Here is an 18,047-nt window from a genome sequence, read left to right on the forward strand (position 1 = left end):
ATTACGGCTCGATTCATTCCGCTATTCTCGTTCCCAGAGACCGCGTCCCCCTGGACCAGCGGTCGGGAATCGCGTTTCTCGACCGCTGGTCCAGGGGGACGCGGGCTCTTGTTACGAGAATGTCATTCCGCATAACAGTACACAGACATACCAACTCAAAAGACACAGGATGCAAAAACAAAAGTAGGCTTGCGCTCTCCTTCGTCGAACGCAATTATTTACTACGACTCGATAATTCTTTCAATTTTATTGAAAAATAACAAATTAATTCCAATGGCACCAATTCTGTTTATAACTTTAAAAGTAAAGCAAGTAGAGTGAAATGGATTGAGATAATGAGCTTAATGTTAAGACAAACAACTGAAGTACACATCCATACAAAATTAATAAAAGAATAATGTCGTTAAAATATTTAAATTATGTTACTCAAAATTTAGAGATTAAGCACCGCGTTTACGGCAAATGGGAGGTTGCCGTTTACCGTCGACGGGCATCACATTTTTCACGTCTGCGTCAAATGGACTGAAATATAAACATCGTAACATATTCAACTTGTCGGCGAAGAGACATGATAGATAGACACCTTTATTTATTAGGTCACTCAGCCAGCAGCAAAGGCTACTCAGTGGACTTCCACATTACGAACAAGTTAACGTTTCACCAATTGTTTTACAAAGAACGTGAAATAAAACAGCATTAGCATGAAGCATAAGTTTGATGATGTGTCAAAACGATGAAAAAAATTCATTCAGTTTATATTCAGGTGTTTGTTGAAGGCTAGCCTGTTCCAGGCGTTCAATTAGTGGGGAACTGCACGAAAAGAAAACGGCGAGCGAAAAAAAAAAAAGAACTACAGAGTTTGTTTCGCAAAGTACAGTAAGCCGTGCGTGTGTTTTACTCTAATCGATGGCGGGTGTCGGTTTGTCTTGCATCGATCACTAATTAACTCGTCAGAGAGATAGAGCGAAGATCAAAAATGAAGACACGTGATACGCCAAATATTTTTTAAATCGCGTTAGAAAAAGAATACAGGGGAACCAAATTTTAGTTCAGGCGAATTGACTCCGGGCTAAAGGGCCTTCAGGCGAAACGACCGGATACCAAAAACAGGAAGGGCCCTGGGGTGTGGGGAGGAAGCGAGAGTTCCCTTGCTTCTGCTCCCTAGTCCCCTCCCTACTTTTCGTTCGCCTTTTACATTTTTCAGTCGCTTTTCTTTGCGCCGTTCCCTGACTAACCGAACGCCTGGAACAGACTAGATGAAGGCGAAAACACTCGTCTGTTGACAACAGAAAACGTCAAACGTAACAAATGCCGGAGAAATGATGGTCCCGGGCCATTCGTGTCGTTTGCCGCAAACCTGGTGCTTTATCTCTTAATTGACAAATATTCATTCAATCTTTTCTCAAATGCCTATAAGAGAGGATTGATTTCTCATATCACCTGGGTTCAATAACATGAAATATAATTCTTGGAAATAACAATAAAACTTACAACAAAAACTGATAAATAATTCCCTGCAGAAAGCTCTCGCTCTGCTGTGGAGAAATAACTGGGAAAACAATGCAATGTTTTTACCAGATAGGAACATTTTGTGGGGCTAACATATTTTGACAATCTGAACATTTTATAATGACATTTAGCTAGAATATCAAGCCAAAGTTGGTACCTGCTTGAGCTGAGAGATGTGTCTGAGCTGTCTGAAACAATGTGCAAATTCACATTTATGTTGCATGCCAAAGAACTGCATGTCTAAAGAAAAACTTTGACCAAGAAAAAGAAAGCCATTCAAATGCTATACCAGTGATTCAACACTGTCAATAAGACCTGCCAGCAGGACCCGCAATTATGAGAGCTAATAAAAACGGAAAATTACAACAAAACGTCCTGAAGGAATTTGATTCCCTTTACATCAACAAATAATAATGTTTAAATTAAATCTTGAAAACTGGAAGTTTCTATTATCATACCGCAGGGTTTCGTTTTTCAGGTCTAAATTAGTGAGACACACCTTCACACTACTTAAATGGACCAATATCCCTTTGATCATATAATGAAAGTTAAATTAACTGCTTGTTGCAGCTACTTAGACAGACTGCCTGCAGTCCTTACGGTCTTGTAGTTTGCTTTTTGTCACAATTATATATACTCTTTAAAAATTTACCTTTTTATCAACAAATTGTGATAGTAGTATTTACTTTGCATTATTTTTCGCGGCAGAATTGAACGCAAAATGTGTGAAAAAATTAACGTCTACCCTGACGATAAACTCCCATTAATGAGAATGAAGTTGAACGAGCTCTGCGTCTGTTTTATGGCGTTGCTGTCTTCCACATCCACTGCCTCTCAGCTGCATTCTTTACACCTGATCATCGTTGACGTTTGGCTTTACTATCTGGCTACTCCCTACAAAGCAGAGAAAACAAAATAAATTATTAACAAGCAAACAAAAACTGCGCACAGAAAATGCAAGCCATAAAAAACGCCACAACAAAATAATCTAGGACTTTATATACAAGATTCAACATCGGTTGATTGTGACAATACGAGTTAGCAGTGAGATATGGGCACAGTGTAGTTTCCCGATGCAGTGCCAGAAAAAGTCACCAAAATCTTAATTTGAAATAGCCACATAGAAATAAAGTAATTTGTGAGAAAGAATGGAATTTTTCCATTAGCTGTTCTGGCTAGCTCCCATCTTCATCTTAGTAAAGAGTACAAAGAAAAACCAGACCAAACAAATTATTTGTTACCTGAAGTCTACTTCTTGAACGCTTTGATCTTTGCTTTGAAAGAAAGCTCTTTACGGATCTTGATGATAGAGAACTAGTTTGTTTCCCTTTTGGTCTTACATTTGATTTAAGGTCTCTAATTTTAATACTTTCCCCCACTTTGGGACTCTTTTCCAAAAGAGGCTTGCTGTGATTTCCAAGCAACGTTCTTTCATCAAGAGAATATTCTTTGGATTGAGGAAGGTCTTTGCTAACTTGATCGTTCACTTCTCTGTCTTGTAAATTTGTTTGATTTCCACCATTCTGTGAAACATTCTCATTTTGTAAGATCCCCACAGATTTGTCGGAGTCTTCCAGTTTGTTCTCCAAGTCTTGTGATTGTTGCAGATCCCTTTTAACCAAGCTTTTGTCTTGAATGTCTTGCTGTGGTTTGACTTCATTTGAAACAACATCCACTTTTACTGGATCTTTGGAATCTGTTTCCTTGGCAGCAGCATCTCCAGGTACCTTGATGCATGGAGTAAAAACATGTTAGCATCTCATTCAATGTACAGTAAGGAAAATCAAACTTAGCAGTTGATAACAAGAAGCCTTTCTTGACAACTATTGTACTAACATATATTATTAAACCCGAAACAAATGGGAGAATATTTTAGCTTGCACCCCTTCAACCTTTCCCAGCCCCCCCCCCCCCCTTGGTGAATAGTGGCTACTGAACTAGCTGTAGGTTATCTTGTATCATTATTTACAAACCAAGCCATGTCAAGAGGCAGATGTAGCAAAAACAGAAATAGATACATAGGAAGACAGGTTTACAAAGCCATGGAACCCCAAGACTCTTTGCAGAGGGGGACTACTTAATTAACCTGCATGTATCACTGTCCATTGGCATAGAAATAAAAATTGCATGCTGAATGTTTGAAAGCTTAAAATACATTGTAATGAACTTGTGACAGCTTTTTATGTCATTTTTCAACAGTTTTGACCAACTTCCTAAGGCATGTCCTCCTGTAAAAATTTCCGAGCAGCCCAGGAACTACATTTTATTCTTTAGAATACTTATACATTTTTTACACAATTGTTCATGATGTAAATAAAAAGTGCTTGTGGGTTAACGACCAAGAAGTACACAATTTTTGATTAGAACAAGTTTGAACTAGTGGCCACCATCAAATTTTACCAGTTTGTTCTGGCATTTTTCAAACATCAGTATTACATGCTCACTGCCTGATAGTTCAGAAGAATATATCTAAGAACTGTATGCTTATGTCTGACCCGCACTGTCTAAATACATGGTTGGTTGGTGGAAGGAAGAACAGTACAATAGAAATTTGGTCGAAGTCGAATTGTTTGAAATAATGCCTAAATTCAAAGCTTTACAGGACAAGGGAGAATTAACCTTTCTTGATAGTAATGATAAATGAAAAAGATTATGGTTTTTAATTTCCTGCTGGCCGCCATTTTGGATTTTATGAGGCATAACGGTTTCCCAGTTGTTTCACACAAAAGATCCTCTACTTCAGAACAGTAGTGGCAACCATCACATGTCATAAAAGGGTGGTGAGTGGGAAATTTAAAAGAGATAATCTTTTCTTTCTTGTTACTATTAAAGTGTTATTTCTCCCTTGTCCAGTAAAATTTGAAAATAAGACACTATTCCAAACAATCCGACATTGGTATAAGATTGCCTTATTTCAGAAATAAACAATGTTGCGTTTCAATGTTTTGATCATTTTTATACCAAAGAAATGATTGCATTATTTACCAAAGAAATGATTGCATTATTTACCACAGAAATGATTGCATTATTTACCAAAGAAATGATTGCATTATTTACCACAGAAATGATTGCATTATTTGCAAAGGTTGTCCAAACTAGGGCTGAGAACAAGGACATTTATTTTTGGAAAAGGAAATTAAAAAGAATTTGCTTATACACAGAGATTGATGGCCAAAGCATTTATTATGTAATTATGTTTAAGTAATTAAAAAAGTTATTTATCAATTATACATAGGTCTTTATGAATACTACAACATGCTTCATGTTTTCATATTCAAAGTACCATATTGCCTACTTTTATTACTACTACTATAAAAAGTGGTAATTGAGTACTACTAGAAGAAGTGTTATTTTGCAAATGAAGCCCAAAGTTTAACACAATTCATAACTGTGCATTCCTACGAAATGGAGTCTTGGGGGCAATTTCTAAGTCAAGGGATATTCCTGTTAGAATAGCAGCAATCCAGATAGTACGTTATTAAAGTTAGAATCCCCCACAAAGTTTATGTATCCTCTATTCTTGAAAATGACATATTGCACACATTGTATGCCAAATGATTTGACAATAAAAAGTGTATGTACTACCGGTAATGATATATTTAGAAAATCAATTCATCAAAAAAAATATGCACAACAATGATCAGTTAGTTACAGTGTTTATTTTCATGTTTTGTGTTACATTATTGTGAGTTTGTTCATTGTTATTATAAAACTTTAATTAGCCACAGCAATAAGCACCACCAGGTGATAAGCTTCTGGCACTACTCAGCACTTTTAGTACTAGCCTGTTAAGTTTATAGCCAGTTCTTTAAGTTGCAGTGATAGTAGAAATTAAAGTTTACTCAGCATTCAAAGGTGACCAACAGTCAAAATGCATTTCCTAGCTGCTGTGTTTATGTATTAATATCCAGTTTTTTAGTTTAACATGAGTGAAATAGGCAAACATCCTGTGCACTGTACGAGACTCATTAACACGACACAAAAAAATGCACAATATGGACTGTTGCTGGCCTTTGTCGAGTCATACATTAATTTTTATGTACTGTAATTTATCAGTAAAGGGTTAGGCTGGAAAATAAATGGAAGTTCAGGGCTATGTGAGATATTCTTTTTTAAAATCTTGTTTTATTGACCAGTGTGGTCTGGTTACCACTTGTCTTGAGAGAGAGGATTTTTAATGTACCGGTAGATTTAAATATGCTTGCTTTAAAACTTAGTAACTGGTCTTGTTGACATTGCTAACCTTTGCAGATAATAATACACTAAGCATTTATTCTCTTAAAAAAGAGGATTTCATCCAAAAGTGTACACGGATTTGTAGCTTAATTACTCTTAAGCTTAACTAGTCCACAAATGAGTTATTTTGATTTTTGTTTTACATTTCTTAAAGAACCTTGTTAGTCCACAAAGTTTCATTTACTGATGATCAACTTGTTACAGTGCATGAATAACAAATTCAATTTTAAAAACACTGGAATCTGACATGTGTCGTAATTGCTAAAGACCCATAATTATAACCCACAGACTATTACAATATATAATACTAATACTGTATTTTATCTGTAGATAACAAAGATCTAACTAAAACAATATAAACTATGTAAGACAGTAGCTTTGGCCACCAATCTGGGTGTTTTATTTTTCAGAGAGTTGGTTTCAATTTTTTTTTATTAGCAAGGGAGTGTAATAATTATTATAATATTATTGTAGTGTTATATTTTTATAAAGCTGATTTCCTCCAGAATTTGTAGTCTGAACAATGAAAAAACACTGAAGGAATCTATAAATACAACATTTCACTTTCACCTAGCACTTCAATTTCACATAGTGAAAAGATCTCATCAAGGGGAACAAACGTTATTTTTGGCAAATCCTCATTGAATTACCTGACAAGAAGTTTTTATTGTCCAATCAGAAAATAGCACAAGCAATGTAATCTAGCTTGTCATTCACGTTTGCTTGTTATCATAAGGATAACATTGCTCAACAACCACTCTTGAAATGTAAACTCGTTCAATTTTTTGCAAACAGGATTTTGACCAAAAGGATGCTTCATTTATCCCCCTGACTGATATATTAAGAAACCTTATCTGTGTGCTCCAGTTTCTTCAGTTCATCATCAATTTCTTGTTCTGAGACCTTGATCGTGTTAGCAGCATTCCCAATGTCTGCATTCAATTTCTCATCTTTAACCACAGGATTTTCAGAACTTGTTTTTTCATCTTCTGCTTTACTCATCAGTTGTCGTTTTTCATTCTTCAAATGTTCCTCTTCTCCTTGTCTCTGATCAGGTGAATTCTGAGGAGGATTGTCTTGAGGGGCATGAGGCACTGGAGGCTCTTGACGCTTCACCTCGCCAAGCTCGACCGGTTTAACAGGTTCCTCCGCCTTCTTCAAGCCCTCATTTTGAGCAGCATCAATGGGTTTAACATCCACAAGCTTTTCGTTATCAGGTTTTGCATCATCAACAACTTTTTCATCCTTGTTCACAATTTTGTCCGCTCCTAGTCCAATCTAAAACAAAAAATAATTTGGAGAGCAACATTACAGGTGTCAACTAGCACCTACTCTGTAATTAAGTCCATTGCAAATGATGGAGAAAAATCGCAAGAAATTGACTTACAGAAATAGAGGAAAAGTCAACTAAAGAATATTAGCGATTTTTTTAAAAATTCTATATTATACTTCTCAGTAATGCACTGAAACCAAAATATAGCAAGAGTTTCTGTTTTGTCATAAGGTTCTCTACACAAACCTAGCTTATCACCCAGATTTAAAATTTAACTTTTCAGACTGACATAATGTTACTAAAATTGATGCCACAGAGTTGTTCAGTTACTGTATACATGTATATAGTTATGGTACCGACCTAATATCCACTTCACCAAATTTATATTTTACTGTTTTGCTTACAAACTACTGCTAGAGCTACACAAGATACTAGTATGTACAATGAATTATGTCAGAAGCAACAACTCTATAGGAGGTTTTAATCACATAATAGAAAGACTATTATTTCAATTAGCTGGCCAAATCTGCCCACACATGAGAATAGTCTCAGAAATTAAAAGAACTGTATTTTAAAAATGAGGATGGTAAGATCAAGGTGGGTGTATACCGCAAGACCACACATATGAGCAAGTATTTAGACTTCCATTCACACAGCCCAGCGCAAAGCAAGAGAGCCATCGTTAAGACTTTAATGGACCGAGCTAAGTGCATTCCATCAACAACTGCGCAAAGACAAAACGAGAAACAACGCGTTATTAATGACTTAAAAGCTAACGGTTATCCTGACAGCTTCATCAAGTCAGCTGGCGAATCAAACAAAACAAACACGCAACCAAGAACCCAGGAGAATCCGAAGGCATACTCGTCCATTCCATATGTGAAAGGAGTGTCGGAGCGCGTTCGACGGATTTTGAGCCGGGAAAACATCAAGACAGTGTTTAAACCAGTATGAACGTTAGGAAATATCTTCAAAAAGCCCAAGGACCGACCGAATAAAGATCAATTGAAAGGAATCGTATACAAAGTGACTTGCAGGACATGTCCATTTGCATACATTGGGGAAAGCAAAAGAAACTGGAAATTGCGGGGAGCCGAAACACAAGCCTGGAACAAATGGAAATATCAACTCCGCGATTAAACATCATGCAGAAATCGGCCACTACATACATCCAAGTTACGCCGAAATTCTTGAAACAGGTGTAAGCAGCAAGAACAAAAAACTGTTTCTGGAATCCTTGCATTCCTTCCTCGACAAAAAGACTATCAACGAAAGAGCGCCCTTCCCAAGGGTTTACGCATTGCTAGTTGTTCCCCAGGGGGACAACAAACAATAACGTCGATTTAGCTTATTAGAATTCTGCGAACCTTGCAAAAATCCATCATTCTCTGAAGAAGACCGCAGTCTAAGGGGATCGAAAATTTAGAGTATCGTTTTATATTTTTAGATCTGTTTTAAAAACATTTATATTTTAACCTATGACTACAGCAGTTTTATTTAATTGATAAATATATTCTTTATTTTTGCGACCTGACTGCTTGACTATGAGTTGATACTTGAATCAGGTGTTGCTCACAGCTTGAACATAGCTCACTTCAGATAACCTACCTTGGCAACATCAACATCAACATCTCTTATACCAACATGAATGCTTGTGTCATTTCCTTTCTTTGAGGAATCATGGACGACCACTGGCTTGATGGGATCAATTCCAGGTGGATGGATGTCGACTTGATGATGTTCACCACTCTCTTGAGTTGTCAGCACTGTGTATGTGCCAGCGACAAAGCAAGTTAAACCCAATACCAGGACAAGCTAGAATAAAGAAAAACAATACTGTCAATGTGTTGAACTGTATCAACAAACATGTAGTCAGGTTTGAGATTCAATCTGAGCCATGTGTTTTGCCAGATTAACACATTAATTTTATACCCAAACAGCTTTTCTACTGGTAAGTGAAAGAAAGAAAACAAAACTTGGGAGGTCAGACATTTTGTATATTTTTTTGGGCAGCCATGCACTTTATTTTTATTTTTATTTTTTTATTCTTATTGTATACACCTTATTTATAAATGGCGGAACGCGCGGAAGAGTTTGGGTCGAGTACATGAAAGCGAGGCATAGTGAGGCATCAGCTTCGAACCAAAACAAAGAAAAGTATGGCGAATTGAAGTAGTATTTGATAATTCTTGAAATATCTCGTCGGTTAGAAAGCGATTCTTGGGTTTTGATGACTGCCATTGGAATCTCTGGTTTGTCAACTGCAGATATGGCCGTATGGTTTCCAATTCAACACAAATTATGGAAAAAATTTTGTCGGAAAATCGCATCGATCCTCTCAGTCTCTTCACCTCCTGCTCGTGTACAATTGTAATCCAGACTACTTTCAAGTTTCCTTTTTATGGAAGACCCTAGAAGCTTGCAGGAAGGCAGAGGAAAGAAACACGATATAAAAGAGACTATGGAGCTTGTTAAAAAATTAACACGTCTCTCGATACGGTAAGCAAAAATCGCGATTTTATAAAGACACAAGGTTTCCTGAGTATTTTGCCTTCGAACACATTAATAAGCTAAAATGTTGTTCACAACGGTTGATCATTCTTTATAGACGTTACTTGTAACAAATCTTTAAATTTAAGAATAAGTAAAGCCAAGGAAAGTAGAAATAGGGCATAAAGAGCGAGCTTTCAAATTTTAAACTTTTCAAATTGAAATAAATTTTACAGCGGTAAGATTCTTGCAATTTTAAATATTCCTATACATTTGCTGAATTCAGAATTTAAGCACTTCTTTGATGCCAAATCGTCTTGCTGATTTTTTGTCCATATACATATATACTGATCCATTTGTGATTCTTAAATTGTGTATACATTAGAATGCGCGGGTTCAAATGCCGAGTTTAGTGGGTAAAAGTTTTGTAAAACGATAGACTGAACTGAAATATTTTTAACCTGTTTGCGTAGTCGCTAGTCGCACAATGTTGGCGATTTTTTTTTACTTTCCATATCCAGAGACGTGCAAAATCGCTATTGTCTCTATAATATCTATATTTGCAAGCTTTCAAAGTCTTCCATTAAAACGATACTATAGTAATATGGATAACAACTGTACACAAGGTAGTAAAGAGATTAAGAAGATCGATGCGGTTTTGTGACAACATTTTTCCATGATTTGTGTTTACTTCGCATCCATACGACTGTTTATGCAGTTGTCAAACCAGGGATTCCAATGGCAGTCATCAAAACCCAAGAATCGCTTTCTAACCGACGAGATATTTCAAGAATTATCAAATACTACTTCAATTCGCCATACTTTTCTTTGTTTTGGTTCGAAGCCGATGCCTCACTAGCCTCGCTTTCATGTACTCGACCCAAACTCTTCCGTGCGTTCCGCCATTTATGAATAAGGTGTATTGTAAAGTTAAATTTAATTTAGGGTGCGAAATAAAAGTTGTTGTTGTTGTTGTTGTCAAGTCTCAAGAAGTGTTCAGTCAATAAGGGTACTTTCTCTTTCTTTCTATCATTGACTGAACTATTGAATAAATCACTGACACATGCAGATTTAAACCTACAATCTTTAGATGATCCAGCAACTCTACTCTAGATGACCTTGTTAAGTGGTTCCACAGGATGTTTATTGTAATCATCTGGGTTTCCTCTGCTCATCCAACTCATGACATGTGATATCAGTCTTGTGATTATAATAACATACCTTTGCTACCAGCCTTGCTGTTGTCTTCTCTGACACGACATGCAAAAACATGGCGGATGGAAATATAAATGCTATCAGAGTGCCCATTGTTGCTCCAGTCAGTGACAGCACAAATTCAACTAAAATGTAAAATCATTCATTACAATTAACACTGTAGAATTATAATAAGTGAAACCAATACAAACTGTATATAATTATTATTTTTTCTTAAATGTTTTTTTTAGCTGCTACCAACTATACTAACTATGTACCAACTAAGCTGCAACAGAATGTAATCTGTAAGGTTCCAGTAGTCACAAAACAAGTAAGCTTATAAGTAAGCATGTTCATGAGCTTAAGGTTGATTGATCTGAGTCCTAGTGCACTTACTTTGTGGAAAGAGAATCCCCAGTGTCAGGGTGCCAGAGATAATGGCAAGCGTCAGGTATGTGAATCGATCATGTGGAATGAAGCCAGCACCTCCAGGTAAATTTTCTGAACTGCCTGACTGCTAAAGGAACAGAAAGATTCACTGGGTTGCTGCCTTGGATAACAATAATGTTCTTGAAAGTTAGTGCAAAGCTGTTTTATTAAATTTTATTTTATTATTAGAACTGAATATTTTTGCATGTTTTCCAGTCCATTTCTTGTCTCTTAATTGTCACATTGACTCGAGTTCACTACTAACAGAGGATAATAATATTAGGTAATAGGTGACAGAGTGAGTAGGAATGTGATCCAATAAAATTTGTTCAGAGTCATACACTTTTTCAGGCCAAAAATCCAAGGACTTTTCAAGGACTTTCCAGGACCCTTTTTATGAAATTTTCCTCAAACCAATGATTTCCAGTCTGTTGGGCTGTTGATGTGCTTGCTGATGAACTAAAAAATTCGCTTATTTTTGTGGTCTTCTCATTGCCTTTTAACGTTCAATAAAAAAAATCAAGGACTTTCAAGGACCAAAAACCAATTTCAAGTACTTTCAAGGCCTTGAAATTGACCTCCTGAAATTCAAGGGTTTTCAAGATGCGTACGAACCCTGTTTGTTCTAAGCTGAAATCTAGTCAAACAGCCTTTTTTACTGTGCATCTAAGGAGCCAAGATGGGTACAAAAGTTGTAGGCTATTCTCTGCACCCAACTATCAAAAGGAAATTATTACAAATAATGCTGACCTGCTGGAATATCAGAGAATGCAAACTTGCTCGTAAAGGATAAACCATCAGAGGAAAGCTGACAATGACAGACATTACAAAGCCTACAAAACAGAATAATTCAGGTTATTAATAATGGTAATAGGACTGAGTGGAGTCCAATTCGGTGTGTAATCATACGAGTGATTAACAAAATCGGACGACGACGTAGTGGAAGTCCGATTTGTTTAATCACGAGTATGATTACAGACAAAATTGGACGACACGATTTCCAGTTACCAATTAATCAAACTTTGTTAAGGTTACTGTAGACCTTCCGGAAAATCGTTCATACACGTGTTTCTTTTTTTCAAAACCTTAGAAAAGTATATATCACTGTAAAGCTAATAGAATTTAGAATCTAAAGAAATAATTATTTTGAAGATTTAGTCTAATGGTAAGCTCATGCAAGACTTAAACGGCAACACTGACGATGTTTGGTAAACTGAATTACCTGCTTTCGTGTTCGCACGTACGACCAAACAAACTGGACAGTGTCAATCAGCAGGTAATGGACTTCGAAAGTGAGTGAGGCTTTTTGGATATTCCTATTGGTTCCTGAGAGATTCTATTGTAAACTCGGCGGTTAGAATATTTGCTGATCTTCGTCACGTAAGAAGGCGTTAAACGCGAAATATTTGAAATATTGAAAAAGGCTCACACACTTTGGCGCGTTAATAACCAAGGAACATTTTGCCCAAGTTTCGTTAAAATCCGTCAAATCTACATACCCTATTAATTCGCTTGAAGCAGTGGAATCCTCTTTGGAATTTGGGTGGAGAGAGGCACCATGAGAGTAAAGTGTCTTGCCCAAGAACACGGTTCCACCATGATTTGATTGCAAAATAATGTTTTTTGAAGTAAAGTAGTGCTACTGTACGATGAATTGAAAAGATCAAAAACAATTAAAGTAATCAAATTTAGCGGTGTTTAGCGGTCGTAAAAAGAGAAAAACTTTCCCGTCAAAACTAAACTTGAGGCGCGCTCGCCAATTGCGCGATGTTTGCCGACGAGTATTGAGACATTCGGACTGAAAAAATGGAGTCGGAATTTTCAAATTTTTTGCTTAATTTTGATTTTGAAAATTTAGAGAATGCACTCTAAACAAACAAATGGAAAAAGAGGCAGAAGAGAAAATTGGTTAAAGTGTTGAAGACCAAGTCAACACAATTTGCAGTACGTACCTTTCAAGCATGGCTTCAACAAAGCGATAAATATAACTGGATTTTTGGCTGAATTTGGGTACGGTAAATACCTATTGTTTTTTTTTGGTGCCTCGGATCAGGCTCGTTTGGTCTGGCCATGGGTATTTTGGCTCGACTGCGTCTCGCCAAAATACGAACCATGGCTCGACCAAACTCGCCTGATATGCTGCCGAAGCGTACCAAAAAGGTACGATTAGGTATAAGTACAGACCTCAAACTTGATTGAAAAAATGGGCTTTTAAGCGGGGATGAATTTGTTTGGTAAAGCTTTCCCTAGAGTGTTATTGTTCGATTTGTTCTTGAGCTCCAACTGAACATCAATTTGGCTTTCTTCTAATCTCCCTCTTTCATTTTTGTTTTCTTTAACACGGTTTTCTTACGAAATTTCGTCCAAGTTGTGTTCTCTCTTTTCGATGAACTCATATCATGTTTTAGACTTTTGCATGAAAATTCACTGATCCTTGTGGCCTAACCCACACTAAACAGCACAGCTCTTTCGATGTAAATAAAACATTCAAATCTGCGTAACTCGAGTTGCCGGATGAAGTTTTCCGCGAATAATGTACGGAGCGCCACATGTGCAATAAGGATTATAACACCTTTTGCTAAAGAAGTTTTTCCTCGATATCTCGCGATCATTAAACAATTTTACATTTCTTTTTTTACCAAACTATAAATCAGTGTTTTAGGTTTGGCCTCTGAAGGTCTACAGTAACCTTAAGAAACAAACAAATTTTACCGGTGAAATGGTTTAAAGTCTTTGTGAATACTAAAAAACATAACAGTTTACTCAACAAAATGCACAACAACAGCATGCACAAAATGATGCGTACCGTCCAATTACCCGGCATGACACGCACTCACTAGACTGTCCTATTACACTGTCCAATTACAAGCATGCTGCATACACTGTCCTATTAGTGCTCACATTGGGCTGCTGATAACCAATCACGTATGAGAATTTTTTTATAGTTTTGATTAACAAAAGAAAAACTCCACTGTTGAAATGATTTAAGAAAAGTTTGTTCCAGTGCTTAGGACTGCAGAAACCAGGTGGTTGATCATCCGCTCCCCCCCCCCCTCCCAAAAGACCAGCTGAATGGAATAAATCTGGCCATGGTCTAGTTTAGTATGCTAATCAACAGGTCATTGGGTCTCCCATATTAGAACACATTACCCTAAAGAGAGTCCACTGACTGAATCAGTTTTCAGGAGGGCCCTGTGAGTTAAAAAATATTTACTATTTATCTATTAGGAAAATATTTTACTTACCTAATTTAATTATCTGTGAGATGAAAGTATTGCCATAGTTTGTTAACATGTCACCCTTGACACCAACATTGTAAAAGCATACATAACCAAAAAATCCAACCTATATTATAGTAAATAGAAAGAATGTTAACTTTCTACTGTAGGAATGACAACTTAAACTTTACTTTTTTCTTATAACCTTTTCACCTGATAATATTGTAAGGGCTTATTAATACCACAGAATATTGATGGTTTGCGCAAAAGAAAACTTTTAGAGGATCGCGCTACTCATTTTCATATTTTAAGTCATTGTGATGCATACTGACCAATGCAGAATGACAAACTTCTGCCAAACCTCTTAGAAGTCCTTTAATAGCCTCTCACATCAAGCACACATGGACATTGTGCTGTCAAAATTATTAAGTTCTGACTTATTTGTTCCAAGTTGTTCAAACATCAGAAAAACAGTAATGACATTGTTATGTAATATTCTTGTGCCACTGGCATTGAGGTAGAGGGGGTGGGGATGACATTTACTTTTAAAACCATTTTTTCAAGAGTACAACAAATTTTACACATGTCTACAGTTGAAAAACAAAGAAAAATGTAACAGGAACCTACAAATAAAGTTAAAAGGCATTGCATGAAAAAAATATTGGGAATTTTGCCTATGCATAATTAAAAAAAAAAAACAACTTGACAGATTGCTGACAGAACTTTTTTGGGTACCTTCACCACTACAAAGTGGTGCTTTAACAAGGTGTCTTAGCATTACCACACCCTGTACTGCATGAAGAGACTGTTACTAAATATCTGGGCAAGTCTCAAATGTTATTACTTGCAATCTGTTAAACTCCAGTCAGAACTGTCAAAAAATATCAATAAAAACATTGATGTGCAAAATATTTAGATTTTTCACCTCTTCCTGGGCATCAGTATTTCACCTAACTTGACATAAATAGTGCAAAGGCCTGTCAATGGCATAATTGTAACTGTAACATCAATCAATGGAGGAGGTAACTGATATACTTTGAACCCGTTTTTTGTCCAAAGATTCTTCTCTGGTGAAAAATATAAAAGGTTGAAACCAAAAGATCTCCTGAAGCCATTCTTAATACACTACCACTTCATCAATGACCTACCAAAAAATAAACCAAAGCCACGATATTCATCCCTGTATTGACAACACCTTCCATTTTCTTGACTGATGGTTCAGGTAAGGTTTCATACAACGCAAACAGCTGCCTACAGATAAAACATGTACAGAACAAACAGACAGGTTCACAAGATGTTGTTGTAAATAAAGGATGGTATATTTTTAAGCTTGGAGAATGACAATGAGAAAGACATTCTTCAGTCAATGACTAAAGCAAACAAAAGTTCTACTATGACTGTAGAACTTGTTTTGTGTTTTATGTCATTGTAATAGAGAGTTTAAGTATGGGTATGCCATATTATATTCTTGTACATGGGGTGACTCGAAAACAAAGACCTATAAAACGAAGACCCGAAGACCCTAAGACCCCAAAAACTTGAAAACGAAGACCCCCCAATTTTTCAATGTATTTTTACCTTTAGTGAATATTTAGGCCTTCTTTATCCCAGTCAAATTTTCCTTTCATCGTTGAGGGCTGCAACAAGTTTATCCGCCATCTTGAACTGAGTAACCGTGCTACCACACTTGACCGGAAGTGATGCTCTTTGTATGGATTGTTTTTTGTTGTTATTTTATTTTACGGACAAATTGTTTTTTGTGCTTAAATGCGCTGCGTTTGCTGGTAGAAGTGTACTTCGGCCCCTAAACAAACGGTTTTTTTTCTGATTCCACATCCTTGCTTTCTCCCTCTCTATGCGAAGACAGGAGGAAAACCGCATGGAGTGTCTTTCTTTGGAGCTTCTGTGAATTGATAGGCGCCGAGTGCAGTACAAGTGAAATGCCGACAAACCATTATTTATTTCAAATTTTAACAACCACTCTTTATAATGACGACATATATTGATAATTTTCTTAAACATTTGAGACACTAATTTGTTGAACACTAACGTTTAAAATAATGATTTTTTATATAACATGCATAGCGCGTAATTAACTTGCAACTTTAATTATTTTTTGCTGTTCCTGTAGTCGAAGAATTACAGCGAGGGAAAAACGAGGTCTGAAGAAGTTTCGAGTTATCGGTATTTAACTGTATTCACATTAATTTTTGGGCATCGCCGCGCCAACGCCTCACAAGTGTGGATAGTTTGTTGCAACCTAAAAAAGGTAGACGAAGCGGACAAATCTTGAAACAGACTGTGTATTCTTGCCAATCATCTGTCAATAGCTATGAACTTGGATTAAGGTTTATTTACCTTATTCTCATTAAATTTCGCGAAAAATCAAGAGCCATATTTCGCGAGAATAAAATTTTTGCGATTTGGAGAGGAAGGTAGAATTGAAGTGTATTAAATTTTGCGATTTTTTTCTATTCTTCAATATGAAGCTTTTGCCCCAGAACTGTAACAACACAATTGACATGATCGCCATCGTAAACATAGCAAACAAAACAAGCTAAATATAACAAAGCATAAGGTATTCCACGGTCAAAATAGAACTTAGCGGCAGCTAGAGGACAGTTTGGACAGCGAGAGTGTTGCATTGGAAGATAACTGATGGACAAAATCAAACAAAAAACCCTAAACATGAAGCCGAGAAATAAAAACAGAAATAAAACAACAGCTTGAATTTCTTTATTTTATTGATATTTTACAGCATTAAATTTCGGGATTTAAATTTTCAAGTGTCCTATATTTCGCGATTTTGAACTACAAACCAAATGAATCGCGGTTCTTTTATTTGAAGAAGACGCTAGAAGACGGCCTTTGCGTCACTTCCGGTCAAGTGTGGTAGCGCGGTTACTCAGTTCAAGATGGCGGATAAACTTGTTGCAGCCCTCAACGAAGAAAGGAAAATTTGACTGGGATAAAGAAGGCCTAAATATTCACTAAAGGTAAAAATACATTGAAAAATTGGGGGGTCTTCGTTTTCGAGTTTTTGGGGTCTTAGGGTCTTTGGGTCTTCGTTTAATAGGTCTTTGTTTTCGAGTCACCCCTTGTATATGTTGTGGTTTAAATGAATCTTCAGTTCCATTTGATAGTTATTTCAATCATTATCTCAAATTCATTCAATTTCTCAAATTCATTATCATAAATTAAGTGAAAAAAAGGAAAATAAGATTCAAACTGGTCTAAAAATTTGAAACAAAAGATAAATTTGAAAAATTCAATATGAAGTGTAACAAGAAGCTCTTAGAGCTTAAAAGTGGGCTGGCCACGTAGCCCGTCGAGTTGAGTTTTTGGGGGGATCCGTGCACACCCCCCCCCCCCCCCCCGGCCCGCCTCGGTGTCAAAAATGTTGCGACTGACAAACAAATGGTAGGAAAACACCTTATGTGACATTTCATGGTTGACTAGTTCCATCTGCAATTAATTATTTTTTGTGTATGCTAATGCTGGCCAGATTCCCACGATCCTGATCTGTGAAGCCAGACGATCTATTAAATCAGCATCCAGTGTTGTATCGAATTAATGTTCAAACACTGAACAATCATTCCTAGAATGGAATATTGAAGCCAAGTTTTAAATTAAATTTGAGAAGAACACTTGAGCTGTTTTTATCAGAGTGAAAAAAGAAAAATACATTTCGCTTAAAA

General features: G+C 36.5%; 1 protein-coding gene across 2 annotated transcripts in view; it reads right to left on the minus strand.

Moving 5' to 3' along the window:
- Positions 1-232: 232 nt before the first annotated feature.
- Positions 233-18,047, minus strand: part of LOC144632684 (solute carrier family 38 member 10-like) — a 30,851-nt gene continuing 13,036 nt past the window's right edge. The window contains exons 7-15 of one of the 2 annotated variants that reach the window (XM_078491384.1): positions 15,498-15,600; positions 14,377-14,476; positions 11,882-11,964; positions 11,099-11,216; positions 10,730-10,848; positions 8,627-8,833; positions 6,595-7,023; positions 2,751-3,236; positions 233-2,403 (exon numbers count right to left, since the gene is read on the minus strand). In XM_078491384.1, the coding sequence (XP_078347510.1) occupies positions 2,389-2,403; positions 2,751-3,236; positions 6,595-7,023; positions 8,627-8,833; positions 10,730-10,848; positions 11,099-11,216; positions 11,882-11,964; positions 14,377-14,476; positions 15,498-15,600 (1,660 nt within the window). In that variant the 3' untranslated portion in view covers positions 233-2,388. Of the gene's footprint in view, positions 2,404-2,750; positions 3,237-6,594; positions 7,024-8,626; positions 8,834-10,729; positions 10,849-11,098; positions 11,220-11,881; positions 11,965-14,376; positions 14,477-15,497; positions 15,601-18,047 lie in introns of both variants that reach the window. The other variant, XM_078491383.1, reaches the window with a different exon arrangement.

The sequence above is a fragment of the Oculina patagonica genome, chromosome 12 (genome assembly GCF_052425735.1).
Source record: "Oculina patagonica isolate OP01 chromosome 12, crgOcupat, whole genome shotgun sequence".
Taxonomy (NCBI): Eukaryota; Metazoa; Cnidaria; class Anthozoa; order Scleractinia; family Oculinidae; genus Oculina; species Oculina patagonica.